Here is a 17513-nt window from a genome sequence, read left to right as displayed (position 1 = left end):
GACCATGCTCACAAGTATCATTTGTATAATTCATTTTGGAGCTAAATCATTTAAATTTCTAGATTTTATATTATCTTCCTTATGAATTTCTATCCATTCCCTCTGAGTTTTTCTATGTTAGTTTGTTTTTGTCATGGATAAACAGAGTAAAAATGCTCTTGGGTCACTGCAAACACTTTTAAGCACGTGTCTACAAAGACTTTCTATCAGAAATTGGTCTCAAAGTGATAAAATGTAATGTTTCCAACTCTGCTCCAAGGGAAGATGCATATTAAAATCTTTCTTCTATCCTATGAATTATTTTGCTTTGATTTCTTCCCTTCCATCCACAATAAAAATACACATATACACACACATTCAAAACTGAATAAAAATGTTCAGCGTCTATAATTCAAGCTTAAGGGAATAACCTATCGGTTAATGTCATGATGATTACTTTCCTTGCCTTAAGGCAGGAGTGATATCCAAATTATTTAAAAATTATTTAAAAACATCCTTCAGTGTAAGTGCCAGCCCTGACATAGGGTCATAATGGCTTCCTGCTATGTCCAGGCTTCCTACTATGTTCCTTTAGTTGTTGGATCATAGGGAGGTCTGAGTACGGAACGGATGGGGATAATGGTTGTTAAAGTGACTATTTATCAGTTGCCAAGAAAATACTTAGCAAGTGATATACACAGGCTATCAGTCCTATCTTACAAAAAAAAAAAAGCTTAAAGAGAAATTGTGTTGTAAGAACCCTTGACTTGTAAATTTTTTAAGCTTCACCAGTCCTCATGCTAGCCACATATTAACCTACCATATTACAGACTAAGCTACTTGTGTGTAGAGTATATATCTGTGTTTTCCACCTATTCCCATTACCTAGAACAGTAAATGGAATGGAATATAGTAGGTACTCAATAAATATTTGCTGAATGAATGAGTGCTGCTAAGTCTTGTATGTAATTTCAATTACAAGCAGTACAAAGTTAGGGTCCATAAATTTCCTATGGTCTGTACAACTTTCTAGGGCATTGTGTTTCTCAGTGACGGGACTGGAGTGGAATCCTAGAAGCCTGATTTGATGATTCAGTTCCTAGGTGAGGCTGGCAAACTGCTTTGTTGGGGTAAGGTATGGGTTTACCTTTGTTTCATATCTAAAAGTCATCCCCCCACACTCTGCATAATAATCATCCAAACGGTTAATTTTAGGTGTGATTGAATTAGAATTTCTCCTCAAAACTGTCTATAAAACTTATCTGAAGCACTGACACATCAGTGGTATTCTTTTCATATTTTATATGTATACATGTATAAAATATGAAATATACATATAAGCACACATATATGAAAGCTACACTTAAGACATAAACTTGTAATGATTTCACATTTTTGTACTGGGATGAAACTTGGAGATCTTGCCCAGCCACTTTGTTTTATAGATACGGACACAAGGTACAGAACTGTGCAAGATTTGCTCAAAGTCACACATTAGTTAACACAGCACCTAAACTAACACCTAGGACTCCTGACTCAGTTCAGGGTCCTTTTCACTACCCCATGATCTCTTCCCAAATGATCACGGCAACTTTCCATTCCACTGAACACTGACATTGTCCTCTACCAAACACATGTACACAAGGCCAGGTCTTTACTTCTTATAATACTGACACTTCTCTGGAGAAAGGGGAAGGCTGGGGTTAATGAGGTATATTGAGGATATTAATATCATCTTCATTTTATGTATCACCTTTCTCAATCATCTTGAACAGACACGTGTATTTAATTTGTAATTTAAAGAGAAAAGGTAGAATCAAAATAGAGAGGTTTCCTCTATCTCTATTAATTCCTTTTGCCCAGCACACCCCAGAGGCCACTGAATTCTTTACAGGAGTAGATGACTCAGTTTTAAACCACATCCCTGATTGGGTTCTTGCCATTTCTTTTATAGCTGGACCACTCTATGATCTCAGACATTAAATCTTTCTCTAGTCCAGACTAATATTTCTTAGTCATGGTTTTTGTACTGTTGAATCCTGATTAAATACACCACAAATGTAGAATTTGGAATTCCCAGAATTAATTAATAACATGGAGATAGTTTGTTTTATATGACAGACAGCCTAAATTTTGGAAACTATTTGGCTAGAGGGAACTTTGGATATCAGTAGTTACTGACAGCCAAATCTATTCAATATTGGAAAAAATACGGCAAAATTGCTAATTTTGGGATGTGGGAATGTGGAATAAGGGAAGTACTGGCCATGTAACAAATGTCATCGTTCCAGAATGATTGGCAACAGAAAAGTAATCCTCGGATCTGTAGATTACTGTATAGTCTAGTAGTGTGTATGTTGGATTTTTTTTCCCCAATGTGAAAGGATTTTTGAATTTGTATTGACAAATTAGGATTTGCTTTATAAAAATTTATTTTCTCATGAGGTTGTTAGAACATGTGTATTTCATAACCTGAGGGAAACCTACATATCCTATTGTCAGTATTGTGAGGACTGATTTTTTCACTTCCGGATCATCCAGGCTGCTCTCCCGGGCCTTCTGCTTGAGTTATTTTTAATTAGTGGTTACAATCATAGAATTTTAGAACTGGTTGGGACCTCATCGATCACCTAGTCTGTCTCTTCCTCAGGACCAAATCCCACCTGCAAAGGAAGAAGGGAAAAATCAAGGGCTGTTCATTTAGCTACTTAGAAGATTTGGGAAAGGTTATTGAAACTTTGGTCTGATGTGAAGTGTAGGAATCCTTATGAATTGCTAGGGTCCTCCTACACTCTGTTTTCCTACAACTTTGAGACAGTATGTCTCAAATTACTGCTGAGGACTGGTTTGTATAAAGAATGCAATTTGTGTCTCTTAAAGTAGATTCTATTAGGCACACTATATTAGTCAGATATATTAGGACATGTTTTAACAAAATCTAAAGTATCACACTGTTTATATTTTTGTAGAACATGGAAAACATACCTTTTCTGCCACAGGAATCTCTTTTACACACACACACACACACAATATTGTTATTATTTATACAAATGGAATGCCTACTGCTAAATGCTTTACATGGATTATCTCATTTTCTCCTCAAAAAGAACCCTTTCTAACAGACACTATTACAACTTTTATTTTATAGATGTACAAATTTAGGCTCAGAGAAATTAAGAAACTTGCTCATTGTATTGTAATCAAAATTCAAACTCAAGCAATTTGACCCCAGAGGCTTAATTCTTTCTTCAACCTGTTCTTTATCTATGGGATAAATGTTTGAATCCTGTTGGCTCAGCTCATTCATTTCTCCCACTTCTAGGTTCATGTCCATTTCTAATCTTTCAAAAGGAGAATAACCAGTTTCAACTCAGAATCACAGAGGGCCTTGGAAGGCTATTTGGTCTTTGCTCTGAATGCCAGATAAACCCAGGCCCATCCTGGGCCCAGCCCTCATGGAAGCTCAACTTCTGTACCTTCTAACTATCCCCAGTTCAAAGCTAATGCCTTCCTTGTGCGTCTAGGGGATGTCATCTACAAAATCTCTTTTCTTTGTAATGGATTTGCAATTTCCACCAACTATCTGGTTCTATGTCTAAAATTCCACTTTCTTAAGAAATGTTTGTAAGCTTCCTAATGGGTTTTCTGTCTCCAGTTTACACTGTCACAGGGATCTGTTCTTATTTGTCTGTTCAGTTTTCTTGGGTTTTTGTTCAGTTTTATCTTTTTATTCTCTCTCTAAGTAATGTGATCTGGGGTAATGTATCCTGCTCTCCAGCTGCCCAAATTTAATTTTAAAGTCCTTCCTCTTTACAGTGGTGTTTTATTTCAATTCCTCTTATAAAATGAACAAAGTTAACAAGATGTCCCTGAGAGAAACAATCTTCCAGAGATCATGTTTCTGAAGCACGACATACACGTCCTGTCCAATTCCAGCAAAAGAATGTAAGCACAGTGTGAAAGTATATATTGAGATACGTTGGGGAGAAAAGCAGATAGAAATAGGAAATAGGAATAAGAAAAAGTAGACGGAAGAGACAGACAGGAGAATAATTGCCTTGACTTCTATTAGCTGAGAAAGAAGTTCTTACCTAGGTTATTCTATCATGACTATGCACATGTCACACAGGTCTATGAGGAAATAAAGAGAAGATAGTGACAGAAGGAAAACTCCTGGATTGACAAAGGGCACCTTAAGTGTTTCAGAGCTGCTTGATAACAATGGCCACAGATTTATATTGGCTTGCAAAATACACATCAATCGTGGATCAATGGATGAAGGCCAATCCTCATTTGGAAGGGGGATTGTGTTCAAAAAGCAATCAGTTGTCTTTATCTTTTTATTATTATCTTTCTATTAACAAGGCATAAAAGTAGAAAAGCCTATAATGGGTGGATAATGAAGGGGAGAGATTTTATGGTAATTTATTGTATGTGGTTTATTCTTTATCCTCTTTATGCTCGATTCCACTCTGGATATGGCACTGGATTGCAAGTCTTCTTATCACAAGGCGCAAAAATAATAGTTTTAGCCTTGTAGAACTAAAAAAAAAAATGCTTTCACTAGACACACGAGTATTGAGATATCTCTGCTTTATTTTCTTTTTTAATTAAGCACAATGGAAACTTTAGTTGTGAACCACTCCACTCTGTCTCGTTAAAGCTCATTACTCACTGGTCTTCTTATTGGGTCCCCTAACAGGAAAGTGTTTATTGGGGCATAGGGGAGAGATTGTTGCTAAGCTGCTAATGACACCATATGTGTCCAAATCTACATTCTTATTATTCCTGTGGGTCTGCAATATTATATCCACATTTGCTATGCAGTACACATGAAGGCAACTCTGAATTAATCAATTGTTTGTTATGCAGAAAGGCAGCTATTGGGCATTTCTAGGAAAAATATGTAAAAAGGAACACCTATGTACTATAAATAGAATGGAAATGGGTCTTTAATATTAAAACTACTTGGGAGAATTAGCAAGCAGTAGGAAACTTCATGGCAACTTAAGGATGCATTGTGCTAGCATGTTCTCTTGCTGATGCCATTTTTATGTCTTTGCTATATAGTTTAACTATGCTATAATTAAGCAATTGTGCAGTGCAGCTGGCTCCGAAATATGAACTTGTCCAAAAAAAAAGTTTAAGAATGAGTCAGGTATGATTCCTGACTCTGCCGAAAGAAAGGAAATGATGGGTTTTGTTTTAGTAAAGGGAAACCCATCCTTTACAATCCTGTATACTGTACAAAATAGGCATTCCGTAAACCACTAGCAAAAAGTAAGAGTTGTTTCAGATGCACTCAGCTAACTCCAGAGTGAAAATTCTCTTCTTCAGTGCCCTAGGAAATACAGGGAGGGGACCGAGGTAATTACTGTAATGGATAACAATGAAGCTTAGAATGGTCCAAGAGAAAATGCTTACCATAGCAACCTTTACTTTGATGTGATTACAGGCTCACCTTTTCAGGTCCTTCCTTTAGGTCATTTAAGTAGATCATTCAAAAGACAATGTGGTTAGATTATTAGATGTCACTTGGTGATGCTTATTTGAAGCTGCTATTGTACAGATGTCTTTATCCTTGATGTGATTTCCAAAGTGTCAATTCAAACTTTTCTTATCAATGTACCCATCAGAAAGGAAAACAAACCACCATTTAACTGATAGTTCAGCTTTTGAACTGGCAATGCTGAACTGACCTATCTTACATCTTGACAAGAAGGATGGATTAGCCATCAGGTAGCTCAGCCTTCAAGATTTCCTCTCTCTTTCAGGCCGCTGTGGCATTTCTCTGGCTTCCGTCTCACTACATGTCTAGGCACTAACCCCCTCTGAAGCAGATCCACTTAACCTTTTCAAGCCAAAGCCCTGAGTTTTATAGCTGCTGGAATAAAGGGAGAGGGAGCAGGCTTCTCTTATTCCTCAGGATCAAACTAAACACCCCACCATTTCACCCTTCTGTTCCTGTCAATGAGGCATGTGTGTGTTGTTTACCTCTGGCTGTGATCCCCAGAGCATGGAAGCTAAGTTCAGCAAGTAGAAAGAACAATGGTCAAGAAACTACCTGATTCTGCTATTTAAGCTCAGAAAGCACGGATCCATAAGCTCTTGTTTCTTGATAATCACACCACACAATTATCTTTCTGGGAAAAAAATGTTGTAGTATAAAGGCATTGGCTGTTTAGTTTATGCTTGCAGTTTGGATCCTTGGGCTAACTGCTATTGGCAAAATTTCCTAATCTTACTTCTTGCCAGTCTTGGAGCATTTATTTTCTTGTTGAGGGCATTGAGGTGTGGCCATCTGTGATAGCTTAACACTAAGGTTCTGTGCTCCAGTCACAAGTGACCAAGCAACAATCACACCCAAATATTAAAGTGATCATTCAGAGCTGGCAGCTCCATCTCTAGGAGACATGCAGCCCTCAGGGACAACAAAGGAAATCCAAATGCTTTGTTGAAAGCTAAATAAAATCAAGGAATTGTAGGTCATCCAAGAGCCAAGCAATGTCATTGTTAAACCTCTAAGAGAAGTTGGGAATTGAGGAATTGCTTTAGGGTCATGTTTGACATAAAGGGGAAAAATTAGGATGAAGGAAATTCCCAAATTGGAACATGACCTAGATCCTTCACAAAGCTACTGCTCCATAAAGCTGTTGCCAAATGTTATTTTAATCAAATCCAGCCTTTATTGGATCTCTATCCTGAGAGCACAGCTAGTTTCACCAAGAGTGCTCCGACAGAGTACCAGCAAGAAGCACAGAGTGATGCTGGCATCATTTAACTAGATTGCTGTTCATTGCTTCCTGCAGAGATAGTAAAATGTTATTCATTTTCATTGACATTCGTAGCCCACTCTCCATCTAAAAGGGCAGAATATATCCCGGTGTTGGGCTGTTATAAACACACCCCCTTCCCACTGATATATACATAAATCTCATTCACTTCTATGGCTTCACTCTCTCCCCTTTAGAAGCTTAGTCACTGTAGCCATCAAGAGTCTCTGATTGTATTTGACAGACATTAATATGCATTCTACGGAGGCAAAGGATGCTAGAAAAACTATGCTTAAATAGAAAAGGAAATAGAGGAATGAATAGATTGAATAGAAAGAAAAGGCTCACATAACATTTTAAACTCATGAGGGGATTTAACAGAGGTCTTACCACCCATGCTAAATATATTCCAAATCTCATTGTCTTCCTAGCTATTTCCAGTATAGGAAACTAGAAACAGAATACCCACTAAACTACACATGTGTGACTAAAACCGTACATGGCCAATGTCCATAGGAAGGGTTCATTCAGGAAACTAATGAATTGCTTAAAGCAACTGCCTAAACTATGGCCATGACTGGCTCCAAGGAAAGAACTAAGCTTTGGAACTTTACAAGTACATATGCATCTGAGATGGTTCATTATATGTGTCATCTTGATTGGGTCATCAGGTGCCCAGATATTTGATCAAACATTATGCTGTGAGGATGTTTTCAGATGAGACCAACAGTTAAATCGGCAGACTCAGAAAAGCAGATTGTCTTCCATAATGTGGGTGGGCCTCATCCAATCAGTTGAAGGCCTGATCCTCCACAAGTAAGAGAGAATTCTCCTGACTGATAGTCTTTGAACTGCGACATCAGCAGATTTTGGACTTGTCAGCCTCCATAATAACATGAGCCAATTCTTTATAATAATTTTTTTTACATATCTATCTATCTGTGTGTGTATATGTGCATATATATCTTATATCCTATTGGTTCTGTTTCTCTGGAGAACCCTGATGAACACACATCTCAGATTTTAGAGTTGGGATCTAGGCTTGCCAGTATACTCTCAGTGCTGGTAGTTCCTTTCAGCCCTAAACAGAACTCTTACTCAAATGACAAATGACTACCTATTACAATACAAGTGCAAATAAACAACATTCACATATTTAATAACAATTTTTTCTTACATTACGAGCTAATTATTGTCTGTCTTCAGTCAGTAACTCTAAGACTAAGTCTTAGTCAACTAAGGTTGAAGTCTGAAATCCATAGATTTTTCCCCAAGTGCAAGTCCAATCGATCGTTGATGGGAAAGGTTATTACTATGATTATAGAAAATTCAACCAGTAGCCCAAGAGTTACATTGTCAATGGCTCCTTAGAAGACATATGAGATTTACAGTCTTAACTGTATCAATTGAAAAAAAAAAATATGGCTACATGTTTAAAAAATAGTCACACCTCAAGGTGTATTTCAGAAAAATCTGGTGGTAGTCAAGTGCGGTCGCAAACACATTTCCTTAACCTCTTGCTACTGAGTTTTGTGTTCAGTTTTCTTACATTTTGGAAGGGGGTAGGCATTTTGAGCAAGGCAAATGGCTGGGATGTATTTATTAAAGAGCACGGCCCTGCCATCACTGAGATTGGTGGCTAGGTTGACTTCTATCACAGTCCGTTGTATTATATCTGACACATGCAGGTCACTTAGCACTTGTACTGAGCAAATCAAGGCACTATGGGGTTTTAGTAAGTGCTTGTTTCAATGTATTAACCATTTTCACCAATGTATTAACCATACAGATTCATTTTGAAAATACAACAGTTAGCATGTTTGAATATGCTTGCTTTCAAGGATACTCGGTCATATTGATACAGAAAAATAAATCCAAATTAGATATTTCCTTCATACTGTCCTTTTCCCAAATAAAAAGTGACACATACTCCTGAAAAGATGACAAACTATTGAGCCACATTACTTTTGGCTGGATATTTCCCAAGAAGGCAACCCAATTCTAGAGAATAAGTCTGCCTTGAATCTCCTGTTTTTTAAGGACCTTAGTAAAATCAATACATCTTGGCTCACTAAATGGGCAAATGGAGACGAGATTAATATTTATTGAGCACCTACTCTGTGCCATGAAATATTCAAATATATTCTTTTATCATTGAGCCTTGACAATATCCAAAAATAGGTGTCATTTTTGGTACTTACAGTCAGAGGAGTTAAGCAGTTAAGTGACTTGTCCAGAGTCACAAAGCTAGTGAGGGATAGCACTAAATTAAAACCTGTCTCTATGTAACTCTGTTTGATTCTCTCATACGTTCTTACCCAGACAGATAGTCACTTGGGGATGGTAGTAGTGTAATCTTAGGAATGAAGCTAAGGCTTGGAAGTTTTAAAATGAACATTCTATTTCCTGCTCTGCCAGACCGATTTGATCCAAAGCCACCCACCTCCTCAGGTGGCATATTTTTTCCTCTCATTTGTAAGATAACAGTCACAACTCATGTCCCCTGCCACACAAAACCATGACGTTTGAAGATTACTAAATGCTTTATAGTGCTGTAAAATTCTTGGGTGAGATATAAGCATATGGTGATCAGTGTCAGAATTTCACCAAACTTAAGAATGGTGGCTACTAAAAGAAAAGAACTGCTAAGCTAAAAAGTCTAAAACATTTTCTTAAATCATTCCTCTTAAAATCTTACCTGGTTAGATTAATAATAAGTACACACATATAAGAAACTTACAGTGATAAAATATTTAAAATCACCCCATCTCTACTAAAAATTTTTCTACTTTTCAACACTTTTCACACATTTTCTTTTTGCTCTAGGCGATTTTGTTTTCTGCTAACTTATTTCAGCAAATTCATGGTCATGACATTTCCTTTCATATCATGGACAAATATTGAAGATGTTGAACAGAAGTTGTTACCTAGAATGCAGAGACCATCCGTGCAGTTCTTGGATTCCTGGCTTAGACCTTCACAGAACTTGCCCCCATTTCTTGGGGCCGGAGCCGTGCACTCCCGGATCCGCAAATGCTCACACTCCGGACTACAGACTGACCACTCGCTCCACACTTCCCAGCTCCCATCCACTTCAAAGGGAAATAAAAGGAACCATCATTAGAATGAATCAGGCAGTTGTCTGGAGACTCACCCCAGGACTGCTGTTCTTAGAGCTGGATTTTAAAGAAATCACCACCACAACAAAAACAAAATAATCTGTTTTTATCTTCTCTCCATGGTTTCTTTTCTAAAGAGATAGGCTAACAAATGCAGTGGTGTAATTCTCTTGCTATTTCAGAATGAGACCAGTTCCTGAATTTCAGCAAGCATTCGAATTACAAGTGCCCTTGGGTTGGTTAATAATGTCATTATCCATTCTTTCCCAGTCTTTCATGCCCAAGTGCATCTTAGATGGACAGATAAACTATGTGCAGTTTATTAACTAACCACTAGTAATCACCACTTCCTATGGGTTGACAGTATAGAACAGAAAGTAGAATGAACTATCTTTAAGCCCTAAAAGCCCCTAAACAATATAAACCTAAACTGATATATATTGATAGTGTTAAACTAAAACAGGTCAGTCAAACCCCAAGATACCAGGATTTATGTAATAGAATTTCTTGGGTCATGGATTGCTGCTGTATGTAGAAATGAATAAACTGAATTCAATTCCACTAAAAATCAACTCTAGAGATTATGGTAGCTGTTTGAAGCAACTGTCCCATTACCCCCTAGGAATAGTCCAATCATGCTTATGTGGGTTATTTAAGATACTGCAATTTTTAATCTAGAGCAATTAGTCAAGAATAGAGTCATATAAAAAGTACTGAACTTGAAGCAAAATGTGTGAGTCTTTGTCTTGGTTCTGTCAACTTATTAGCTGAGCAACCGTGGGCAAATCACTTAGACTCACTTTACCATTTCTGTCAACTGGGGATAATAAAACTCACAACACAGAGTTCAATGACATTACATGTGTAAAAGTATCTTGCACAGTACCCGGCACATAGTAAGCACTCAATAAATGTTTACTTAATACAAGTTCAAAATGAAACTCCGAGAATATGCTGCTGGTGAGAGTCTCACCTTAGCTTTCAGTGGAACTAGATTTTAAACTTTAAAGACATGAGGCTCTAGTCCAGTGTCCTCAGAGTTAACGTTTTATGATGCATATGAGACCCAGGATCAATTTATTTCTCAGTGGGAGGATATGCTTTCCATAAAGAAAGTCATCGTCCATCTCATCTATTTCTCATTGTATAAATTGGGTTAGAGCCACTAAGAGATGGACAAAAGGACTTATAAACGCCATATTTGATAACGGAAGTCTCTCTACTCAGAAAGGAAGGCAAGCATAGACCAAATGTAAAATATAAACTTCTGTGATACTGTACAATCTCTGCCAATTGCATTGTAGATAAATACAAAGCTAAACCTGACAAGGTCAGTTGATTGGTAACTGATGACAAAGGGTCAAATTTTTGGTACCTGTTTTGTGCTCACAGACAACTCAGTCTCTGCTAGCTATTATAAAGATGAATGCCACAACATGGGAGAACCCAAGGAGAGAAGGGGATGGCTTAGCCCAACCCAACACTGGTAATATAAAAATACTTCAAAGCATTTGGCTTATTAATGATGAGTGTCCAAGGTCATTGAGTATTTAAAAAAGATATGCCCCTAAACAGAGGTATTTCACCCATGTTCTTGCTATTCCAATGAGTTCCACATTAGCACTTTGGACAAAGGCTCCATTCTAAGAACTTGGGAGAGGGTAACTTTGGGAAGGAAAGTTATATTGAATGCTTCACACCAGCATAATAGTGTTGGTGGATCAGAAGGGAAAAGGGGATCTACATATATCTCACCAGGACAAAGAGAAGTGCAGGTTATTTTCTGCACTGACATGCCCTCACAAAAGGCCCCACCATTGAGAGGAGCTGGGTTGGTGCAGGTCCGGGAACGTTTCTGCCATCCTCTACCACAGCGAACATTGCAGGCTGACCACTCTGTCCAGGAAGACCAGCCTCCATTCACTGAGAGAGAAAAATGGGGAGGGGAGAAAAAAAGGAGAGAGGTTTTTACTGATTGCCTACTATGTGCAAGCCACTGTGCCAGGTGTTGTGAGTTGGGCATTCCAGGACCAAGAGACCATGTGGACGCCCACTGGCTCTCCATCGTCAGGCAACAGTGGGGCTTCCCTCATCTCTGTGCCTCAGTCTACTCATCTGATATAGGAGGGACACAGAGAATTTTCTTTGCAGAGAAATTATGAAAAATAGGAAGAACTCATCAACATAGCTCTAAAGCACTTGAAAGTCCAGAGTATAAGAAGAAAATATCAGCATTTGAATATCTATTACTTTAAGTGCTTCAAAAATAAATCCCAGGGCTCTTCTATTATGGAAGAGAATGCCTTTACTTAAACAACTGGGAATTTCTTTTATGAAATACCCGAGATATTTAGCAAATATCAATGTTTGTTTTTGGTGGATTTCATATGCCAGGAGAGGAACTGCTGACAGCAGGACTGGGGAGGATAGGGGTGCATATCAGGTTTGGGAAGGGTGGGAAGCACATGTTGCCCACCTCAATTCTTTTCAAATATAAACACAATGGAAGAAAACAAACAATTTTTAAAATTATTTTGAAAAGAGAGAGATTGTAAATGTCACTGACTATCTCACGAAGTCCAATATTGGAGGTAAGAGCAGACACGTTAATAGCAATAGGGATGTATTCTCACCTTCCAAATAGGAGAGGCAGGAGAGAGCGCTGTATTGGATGACCCCTAACGTCCTTTCAAGTTCTAAACATTGCAAGTTTTAATAAAATACACATCCCTCTACTTCTCTGCTTTCCATCCTCCCTATCCATTCCTGGCCTTTGGGCTGATCTTACCATAAACCACCACTGTGGCTGACAGGCTCCTCCTCTTGGCCACGATGTTGGCTGCCATGCAGGTATAATTCCCTGAGTCTGAAAGTCGGGCCTGCCTGATAATGAGGTTGTGGTCAGCCCTGGTGTCAATGTTCTCATCTTGTTCAGAGTCAATAGGCTCCTCATTTTTCAGCCATTCCACCTATAAGAAGAAAGGAATGTTTACCTTGCAAGTCACTGAAAAAAATAACAACTTTTTTCTGGAATTGGAAGGCAAGAAGTTCTGGCGTGTGGGAGAGAGATGTACCCAACATATAGAGCAACAGCAGTGAATTTTTAATCATTATTCTATTTCCCATCCCTTTTATTTAGTAAATTTGGTATGTTCAGGAAATGAATACTAAGTTAATAAACTGGAGGCAGGAAAAGAACATAAATATCCTATTGACTTTGACCCATTTTCTAAAAATGCAGTGGAAGAGAGAAAAGAGGTGACTGTAATTAGGTCATTTCATTATATTTCATTTTATTACAACTCTGTGGATCATGACGATGTTTCAATAACTAGTCCAAAATGGAGCTCAGAAAATTGACACATATATACAACTTGCATTCTGTGCTGAGAAATTATGTTGTCAGACAAGGTTTCAAGTCCATATGTTTGCGTTTAAACAAATTTTAATAGAGGACTGATAATGTATAAAAGCCAATGTAATACAGATTTGGGCAATCATATGCACTTACATTAAATTTCCCTAGTTTGGGGGATACTTTTCTTTTGTGTTCACTTATGTTACTCTTTCAATAATTCAACAGACATTTAGGCTGGGTTGGGCACCCAACAATTTAGGGCCCAGCCTCTCTTCTGGAGGTGCTCACTTCACACATCTCTGAGTGTAGGCTAGTCCCATCTCTTATTTGTTTTCTCTAGCTTGCTCTTGGAGAGCCTCTTTTCCTCTTTCCAGTTCCACCCTAATCCTATCCTTGCTCCAAACTTCTCTTTCCTTGGACACATGAGGAAGACACAGATGGAAACTTCTGCTCCCTAGATGCCCATCCTCCTTCCCAGTTGAGGTGCACCACTCTTACCTCCCCTATTTTATCAAGCAGGCCAGTCTTCCCTGAGCTAACTGCTTTCCTTCCTCATTTTGTCCCCTGCTTCCACATCCAAACAACATCTGCACTCTCTAGTGCCATCTTGGTAGCACCAGATGCATCTCTTGTTTGACAATAACCATTTAGCTCTAGTTATCAGCATACGTTATACACAGAAATTTAACAGACATATCAAAACTGTAATTTAACACAGAAAGCAACGGCAGTAACTACACCAAAGAGACATCACACAGAAGCATATGCATCAGGGGACTTTTCATCATACCCTGCTAACCATTAGCACAGATAATTGAAAGTTGGTTTTAGAATAAGATACCTCATTTCACGTTTAAATCTAAAGACTTCTAATTTATCACCAATAAACAAGTGGCATCTGTTATATAACAATTCGATTTAATAAGGATTTTTGGCTTCTACAAAAAAGGGATTTATCAGAAGAAAACCTATAATGATCGTTTAATACACATCCCAAGTACCACCCCATTAATAAGAGTTTGGAGTACCAAAAATCATCACTATCCAAAATCTACCCTAGAAGAGGCCAATTTTAGAAAATAAAATGATACCAAATAGCGAAAAGAAGAGATCTGAGAGCTGCTTTAAAACATCAAGAAGAGCTGGAAAAGCAACGTGGTACAGGGCCATGAAGTAAAGAAGTGAGCCTGACCACCAACTCCAGGAGTCCCTGAGGGCATCATGATGTCCCAGCCTGGAGGTGGAGGGGCTAATAATGACCCAGAGCCCAAAAGCACTACTCTGTTTAACAAAGTAGGACAGTGGAACCAATTTTAAAACACATCTGACCACTAGTCTGTGCAAAATGTCCTCCATTCCCATTAGCATTTCATGTTTCACAGTCATTCATTTATTCATTTGATAAATATTCAAACATTTATTGAATGTCAGAGGTTGCCCTGAGAGTTGGGTAAAGGAGATAAATAAAATCGTCATAGTTTCCTCTTTCATGGATCTTACATTTAATGGATAAGATGGAAATAAACAAGTAAATCCACATCACCACAATAAAATAAGAGCTGGGAATAACACTGTCACCAATATCTGGGATGAATGTACAGCCAATAGGATTGGATTTAAAAAATCACCATCACTGCGATGATACTGGAAAGAACAAATTGGTCTGCTAAAAGTAGGTCTGGAGAGCTTTTGTTCCACCCCTCACTCCTCCTGGTTCAGAAATACAGAGTGTAAATTGTTGATTTTCTGATTGTTAATTTCCTACTCTTGCTATTTGTAGCACCTAGAAAGCTGTTCCCTCACGGGCCCACCTCAGTCATCTTTTTCCATACTTCCCCCTAAACAGCTGGTCAGAAAGTCGGTAAAATCTGGCTCTGGTCCATAAGTAAATTATTCCTAGTCAGTAAAAGTCAGAAAAAGCCCTGGGGGCAGTGTCCCTGGAGATGAAACTCAAAGGAGTCCCAACACCTGAAAATCAAAGAAAGCTTTCTGGAACGAGTCTTGGCCAAGAGGAAATTAAAGCCACAATCACCAAGTAGAGGTTTGGCTTCAAATTAAACACATAAAAATAAATCATACACAAAGTTAAATGGCCAATAAACTAAGAAAATATTTGCCATGAATTTGATACATAAAAGGTTAATAATATGATCTAAGGAATAATAATCTGAATTGCTCAAGCTCTCATATAAATTGATGATAAAATCCCATCCCAGGTAATATGGCATAAAGATGAGTATACATTTCATTGAAAGAAAAAAGAAATACATGGCAATTAAACAAATGAATAAATATTCTGCATCACTAATAAGAAACTTAAACAACAATATAGTGAAATTTTTCCTACAAAAATAGCAAAGATTAAAATTAGACACACACACACATATACATAGAGTTTTTATCTTTGTGGTTGGTTGGTTTTTGCTGAACTTGCAGAGCACGGGACATTTCTGCTATTGCTGCTCTACCATCATCTCCTTTCTAGGATGTCTGCTGCTTCCACTCTTGCTTCAACAGTTGACTCTCCACAAAAGGATCAGATCATGTCACTTTCTAGCTTGAAATCCTTCAATGGCCTCAAATCCCATTGAGAACAAAATTGCAAATCCTTACCAATGCTAACAAAGTCCTTCTTGATATGGCCTCCAATCAATTCTCCATCTCAGATTCTCCAAGTACCCCTGCTCACTCTATTCCAGCCCTATTGGACTCCTTCCTGTCCTAGAAAGCTCAAAGAAGTTTCCAACCTCAGGGCCTTAACACCCGCAGAGTCCTCTGCCCACAGGTATCCCCATGGCTCAGTCTCACTTTTCATTCAGGTCTCGGATCAAACATTACCTCCTCAGAGAGGTCTTGCCTGACAATCTTTTCTAGTAGAGCAAGCCCTCTTCACTCCCCTCATCTTGCATTAATATTCTTCTTCATACTTATCTCCATCTGATAGTCTTAAAGATAGTAATGCCTTTTGTTCTTGTAATTATGATCCCAGAAATATACCAAAGGAAAGTATTAGAACTACAAACAAGATTTAAAATCAATAAATTACTTTTAATAGCAAAATAAAAGGAAAGAAAGGAAAAGAAAAAAATATGCCAAATAATAGAGCTTTGTTTAAATAAATCATGATTCAAAAATATGATTTAATATTATATAGGCACTAAAAGTTATGATTTCAACTACACAGTGAAAACATGGAAAATGCTCATAATACATGAAAGAGTCAAAATGCAAAATTGTATGTTTGGTGTTATCATAAATTTGTAAAACAAAAAAAGAAACTACAAACATATATATACTTAAAAAATGATTGGAAGGAAATGCAGTATGTTTATAGAGGTTTTAAGAGAAGACTAGGGATAACTGTTCTTTTCTTTCTGGTGGTTTATTGTGGCACATTCAAGGAAAAGCTATGTAGTCATCTGAAAAAAAATCACTTTAGCTTAGAAAAATCTTTTATTTATCATGTAGCACAGTGGTTTTCAAATTTATATTTAACCATAGAATGTTTCCTCAATTTAAATCTTATCTGAAAGCCTAAAATGAAAAATGAATAAATAAGGAAAGATCTTATAACTGATGCAGAAGTGAGGGTCTTGGAGCCACAGAAGTGAAGGATCCTAAGCTGCATAAGCTTGGCCACACCCAGGGCCACTGTTTACATAACTCCAGGGGAGATCATTCACATCCTTCCCCACCTATGTCAATCATGCCCCATGGAGATGTTCAGTGCACAACCTGTACCACATATAAGTTGACCCTGACATACAATCTACCCCCTGCCCACTTACATGTACTATGGAATACACAATGGTCGGCTGCTGGGTATCCCCAGATCATAGTTTGAAAAACATCAATATAGGATGAATGAGGCATTGTAGATATATATACATTTGGTATCATGACCAAGGTCCATCAATCCAATTATGTCTGTAAACAATCAGCACATTAGCAGACTCCTAACTTTGGGGCTATTTTTTATTCATAAACTAATAGTTTATCCATTTTACTGATGGCAGGATCTTTATGAGGAAATCAGTTTGGTATTTTCTGGGCTTATAAAAGTGACAAATTGCTCTAGGATTTATGCTTTTGTCACTTAGAGAAATTTTAAAACATTTTTGATGAGCTAAGTGCTCCTAATGTAGAATAGTTTAATAAATAAGATAGAAAAAAGCATTCCCTACCCCAGCAGCTGCAAACTCAAATGTTCCTGGGGGCCAGGGAGGGAACATAAATTTACCAAAGTGGTGCTGGGAGTGAGACATCCATGTGCATTGCTTGCAT

General features: G+C 37.8%; 1 protein-coding gene across 5 annotated transcripts in view; it reads right to left on the bottom strand.

The window, feature by feature from the left end:
* The window catches only part of UNC5D (unc-5 netrin receptor D), a 517112-nt gene that overhangs the window by 94502 nt on the left and 405097 nt on the right, over window positions 1–17513 (bottom strand). For 2 of the 5 annotated variants that reach the window (XM_087418497.1, XM_087418498.1), the window contains exons 5-7: window positions 12660–12840; window positions 11627–11794; window positions 9680–9844 (exon numbers count right to left, since the gene is read on the bottom strand). In XM_087418497.1, coding sequence (XP_087274623.1) covers window positions 9680–9844; window positions 11627–11794; window positions 12660–12840 — 514 coding nt within the window. The remainder of the gene's footprint in view (window positions 1–9679; window positions 9845–11626; window positions 11795–12659; window positions 12841–17513) is intronic. The other 3 variants (XM_087418500.1, XM_087418501.1, XM_087418499.1) reach the window with 2 other exon arrangements.

Source organism: Ceratotherium simum, chromosome 28, assembly GCF_057802395.1.
Source record: "Ceratotherium simum simum isolate JZ-2026a chromosome 28, ASM5780239v1, whole genome shotgun sequence".
In the NCBI taxonomy this organism is placed as follows: Eukaryota; Metazoa; Chordata; class Mammalia; order Perissodactyla; family Rhinocerotidae; genus Ceratotherium; species Ceratotherium simum.
The sequence above is the reverse complement of the archived record's forward strand: the minus strand, read 5'-3'. Positions and strand labels throughout refer to the sequence as shown.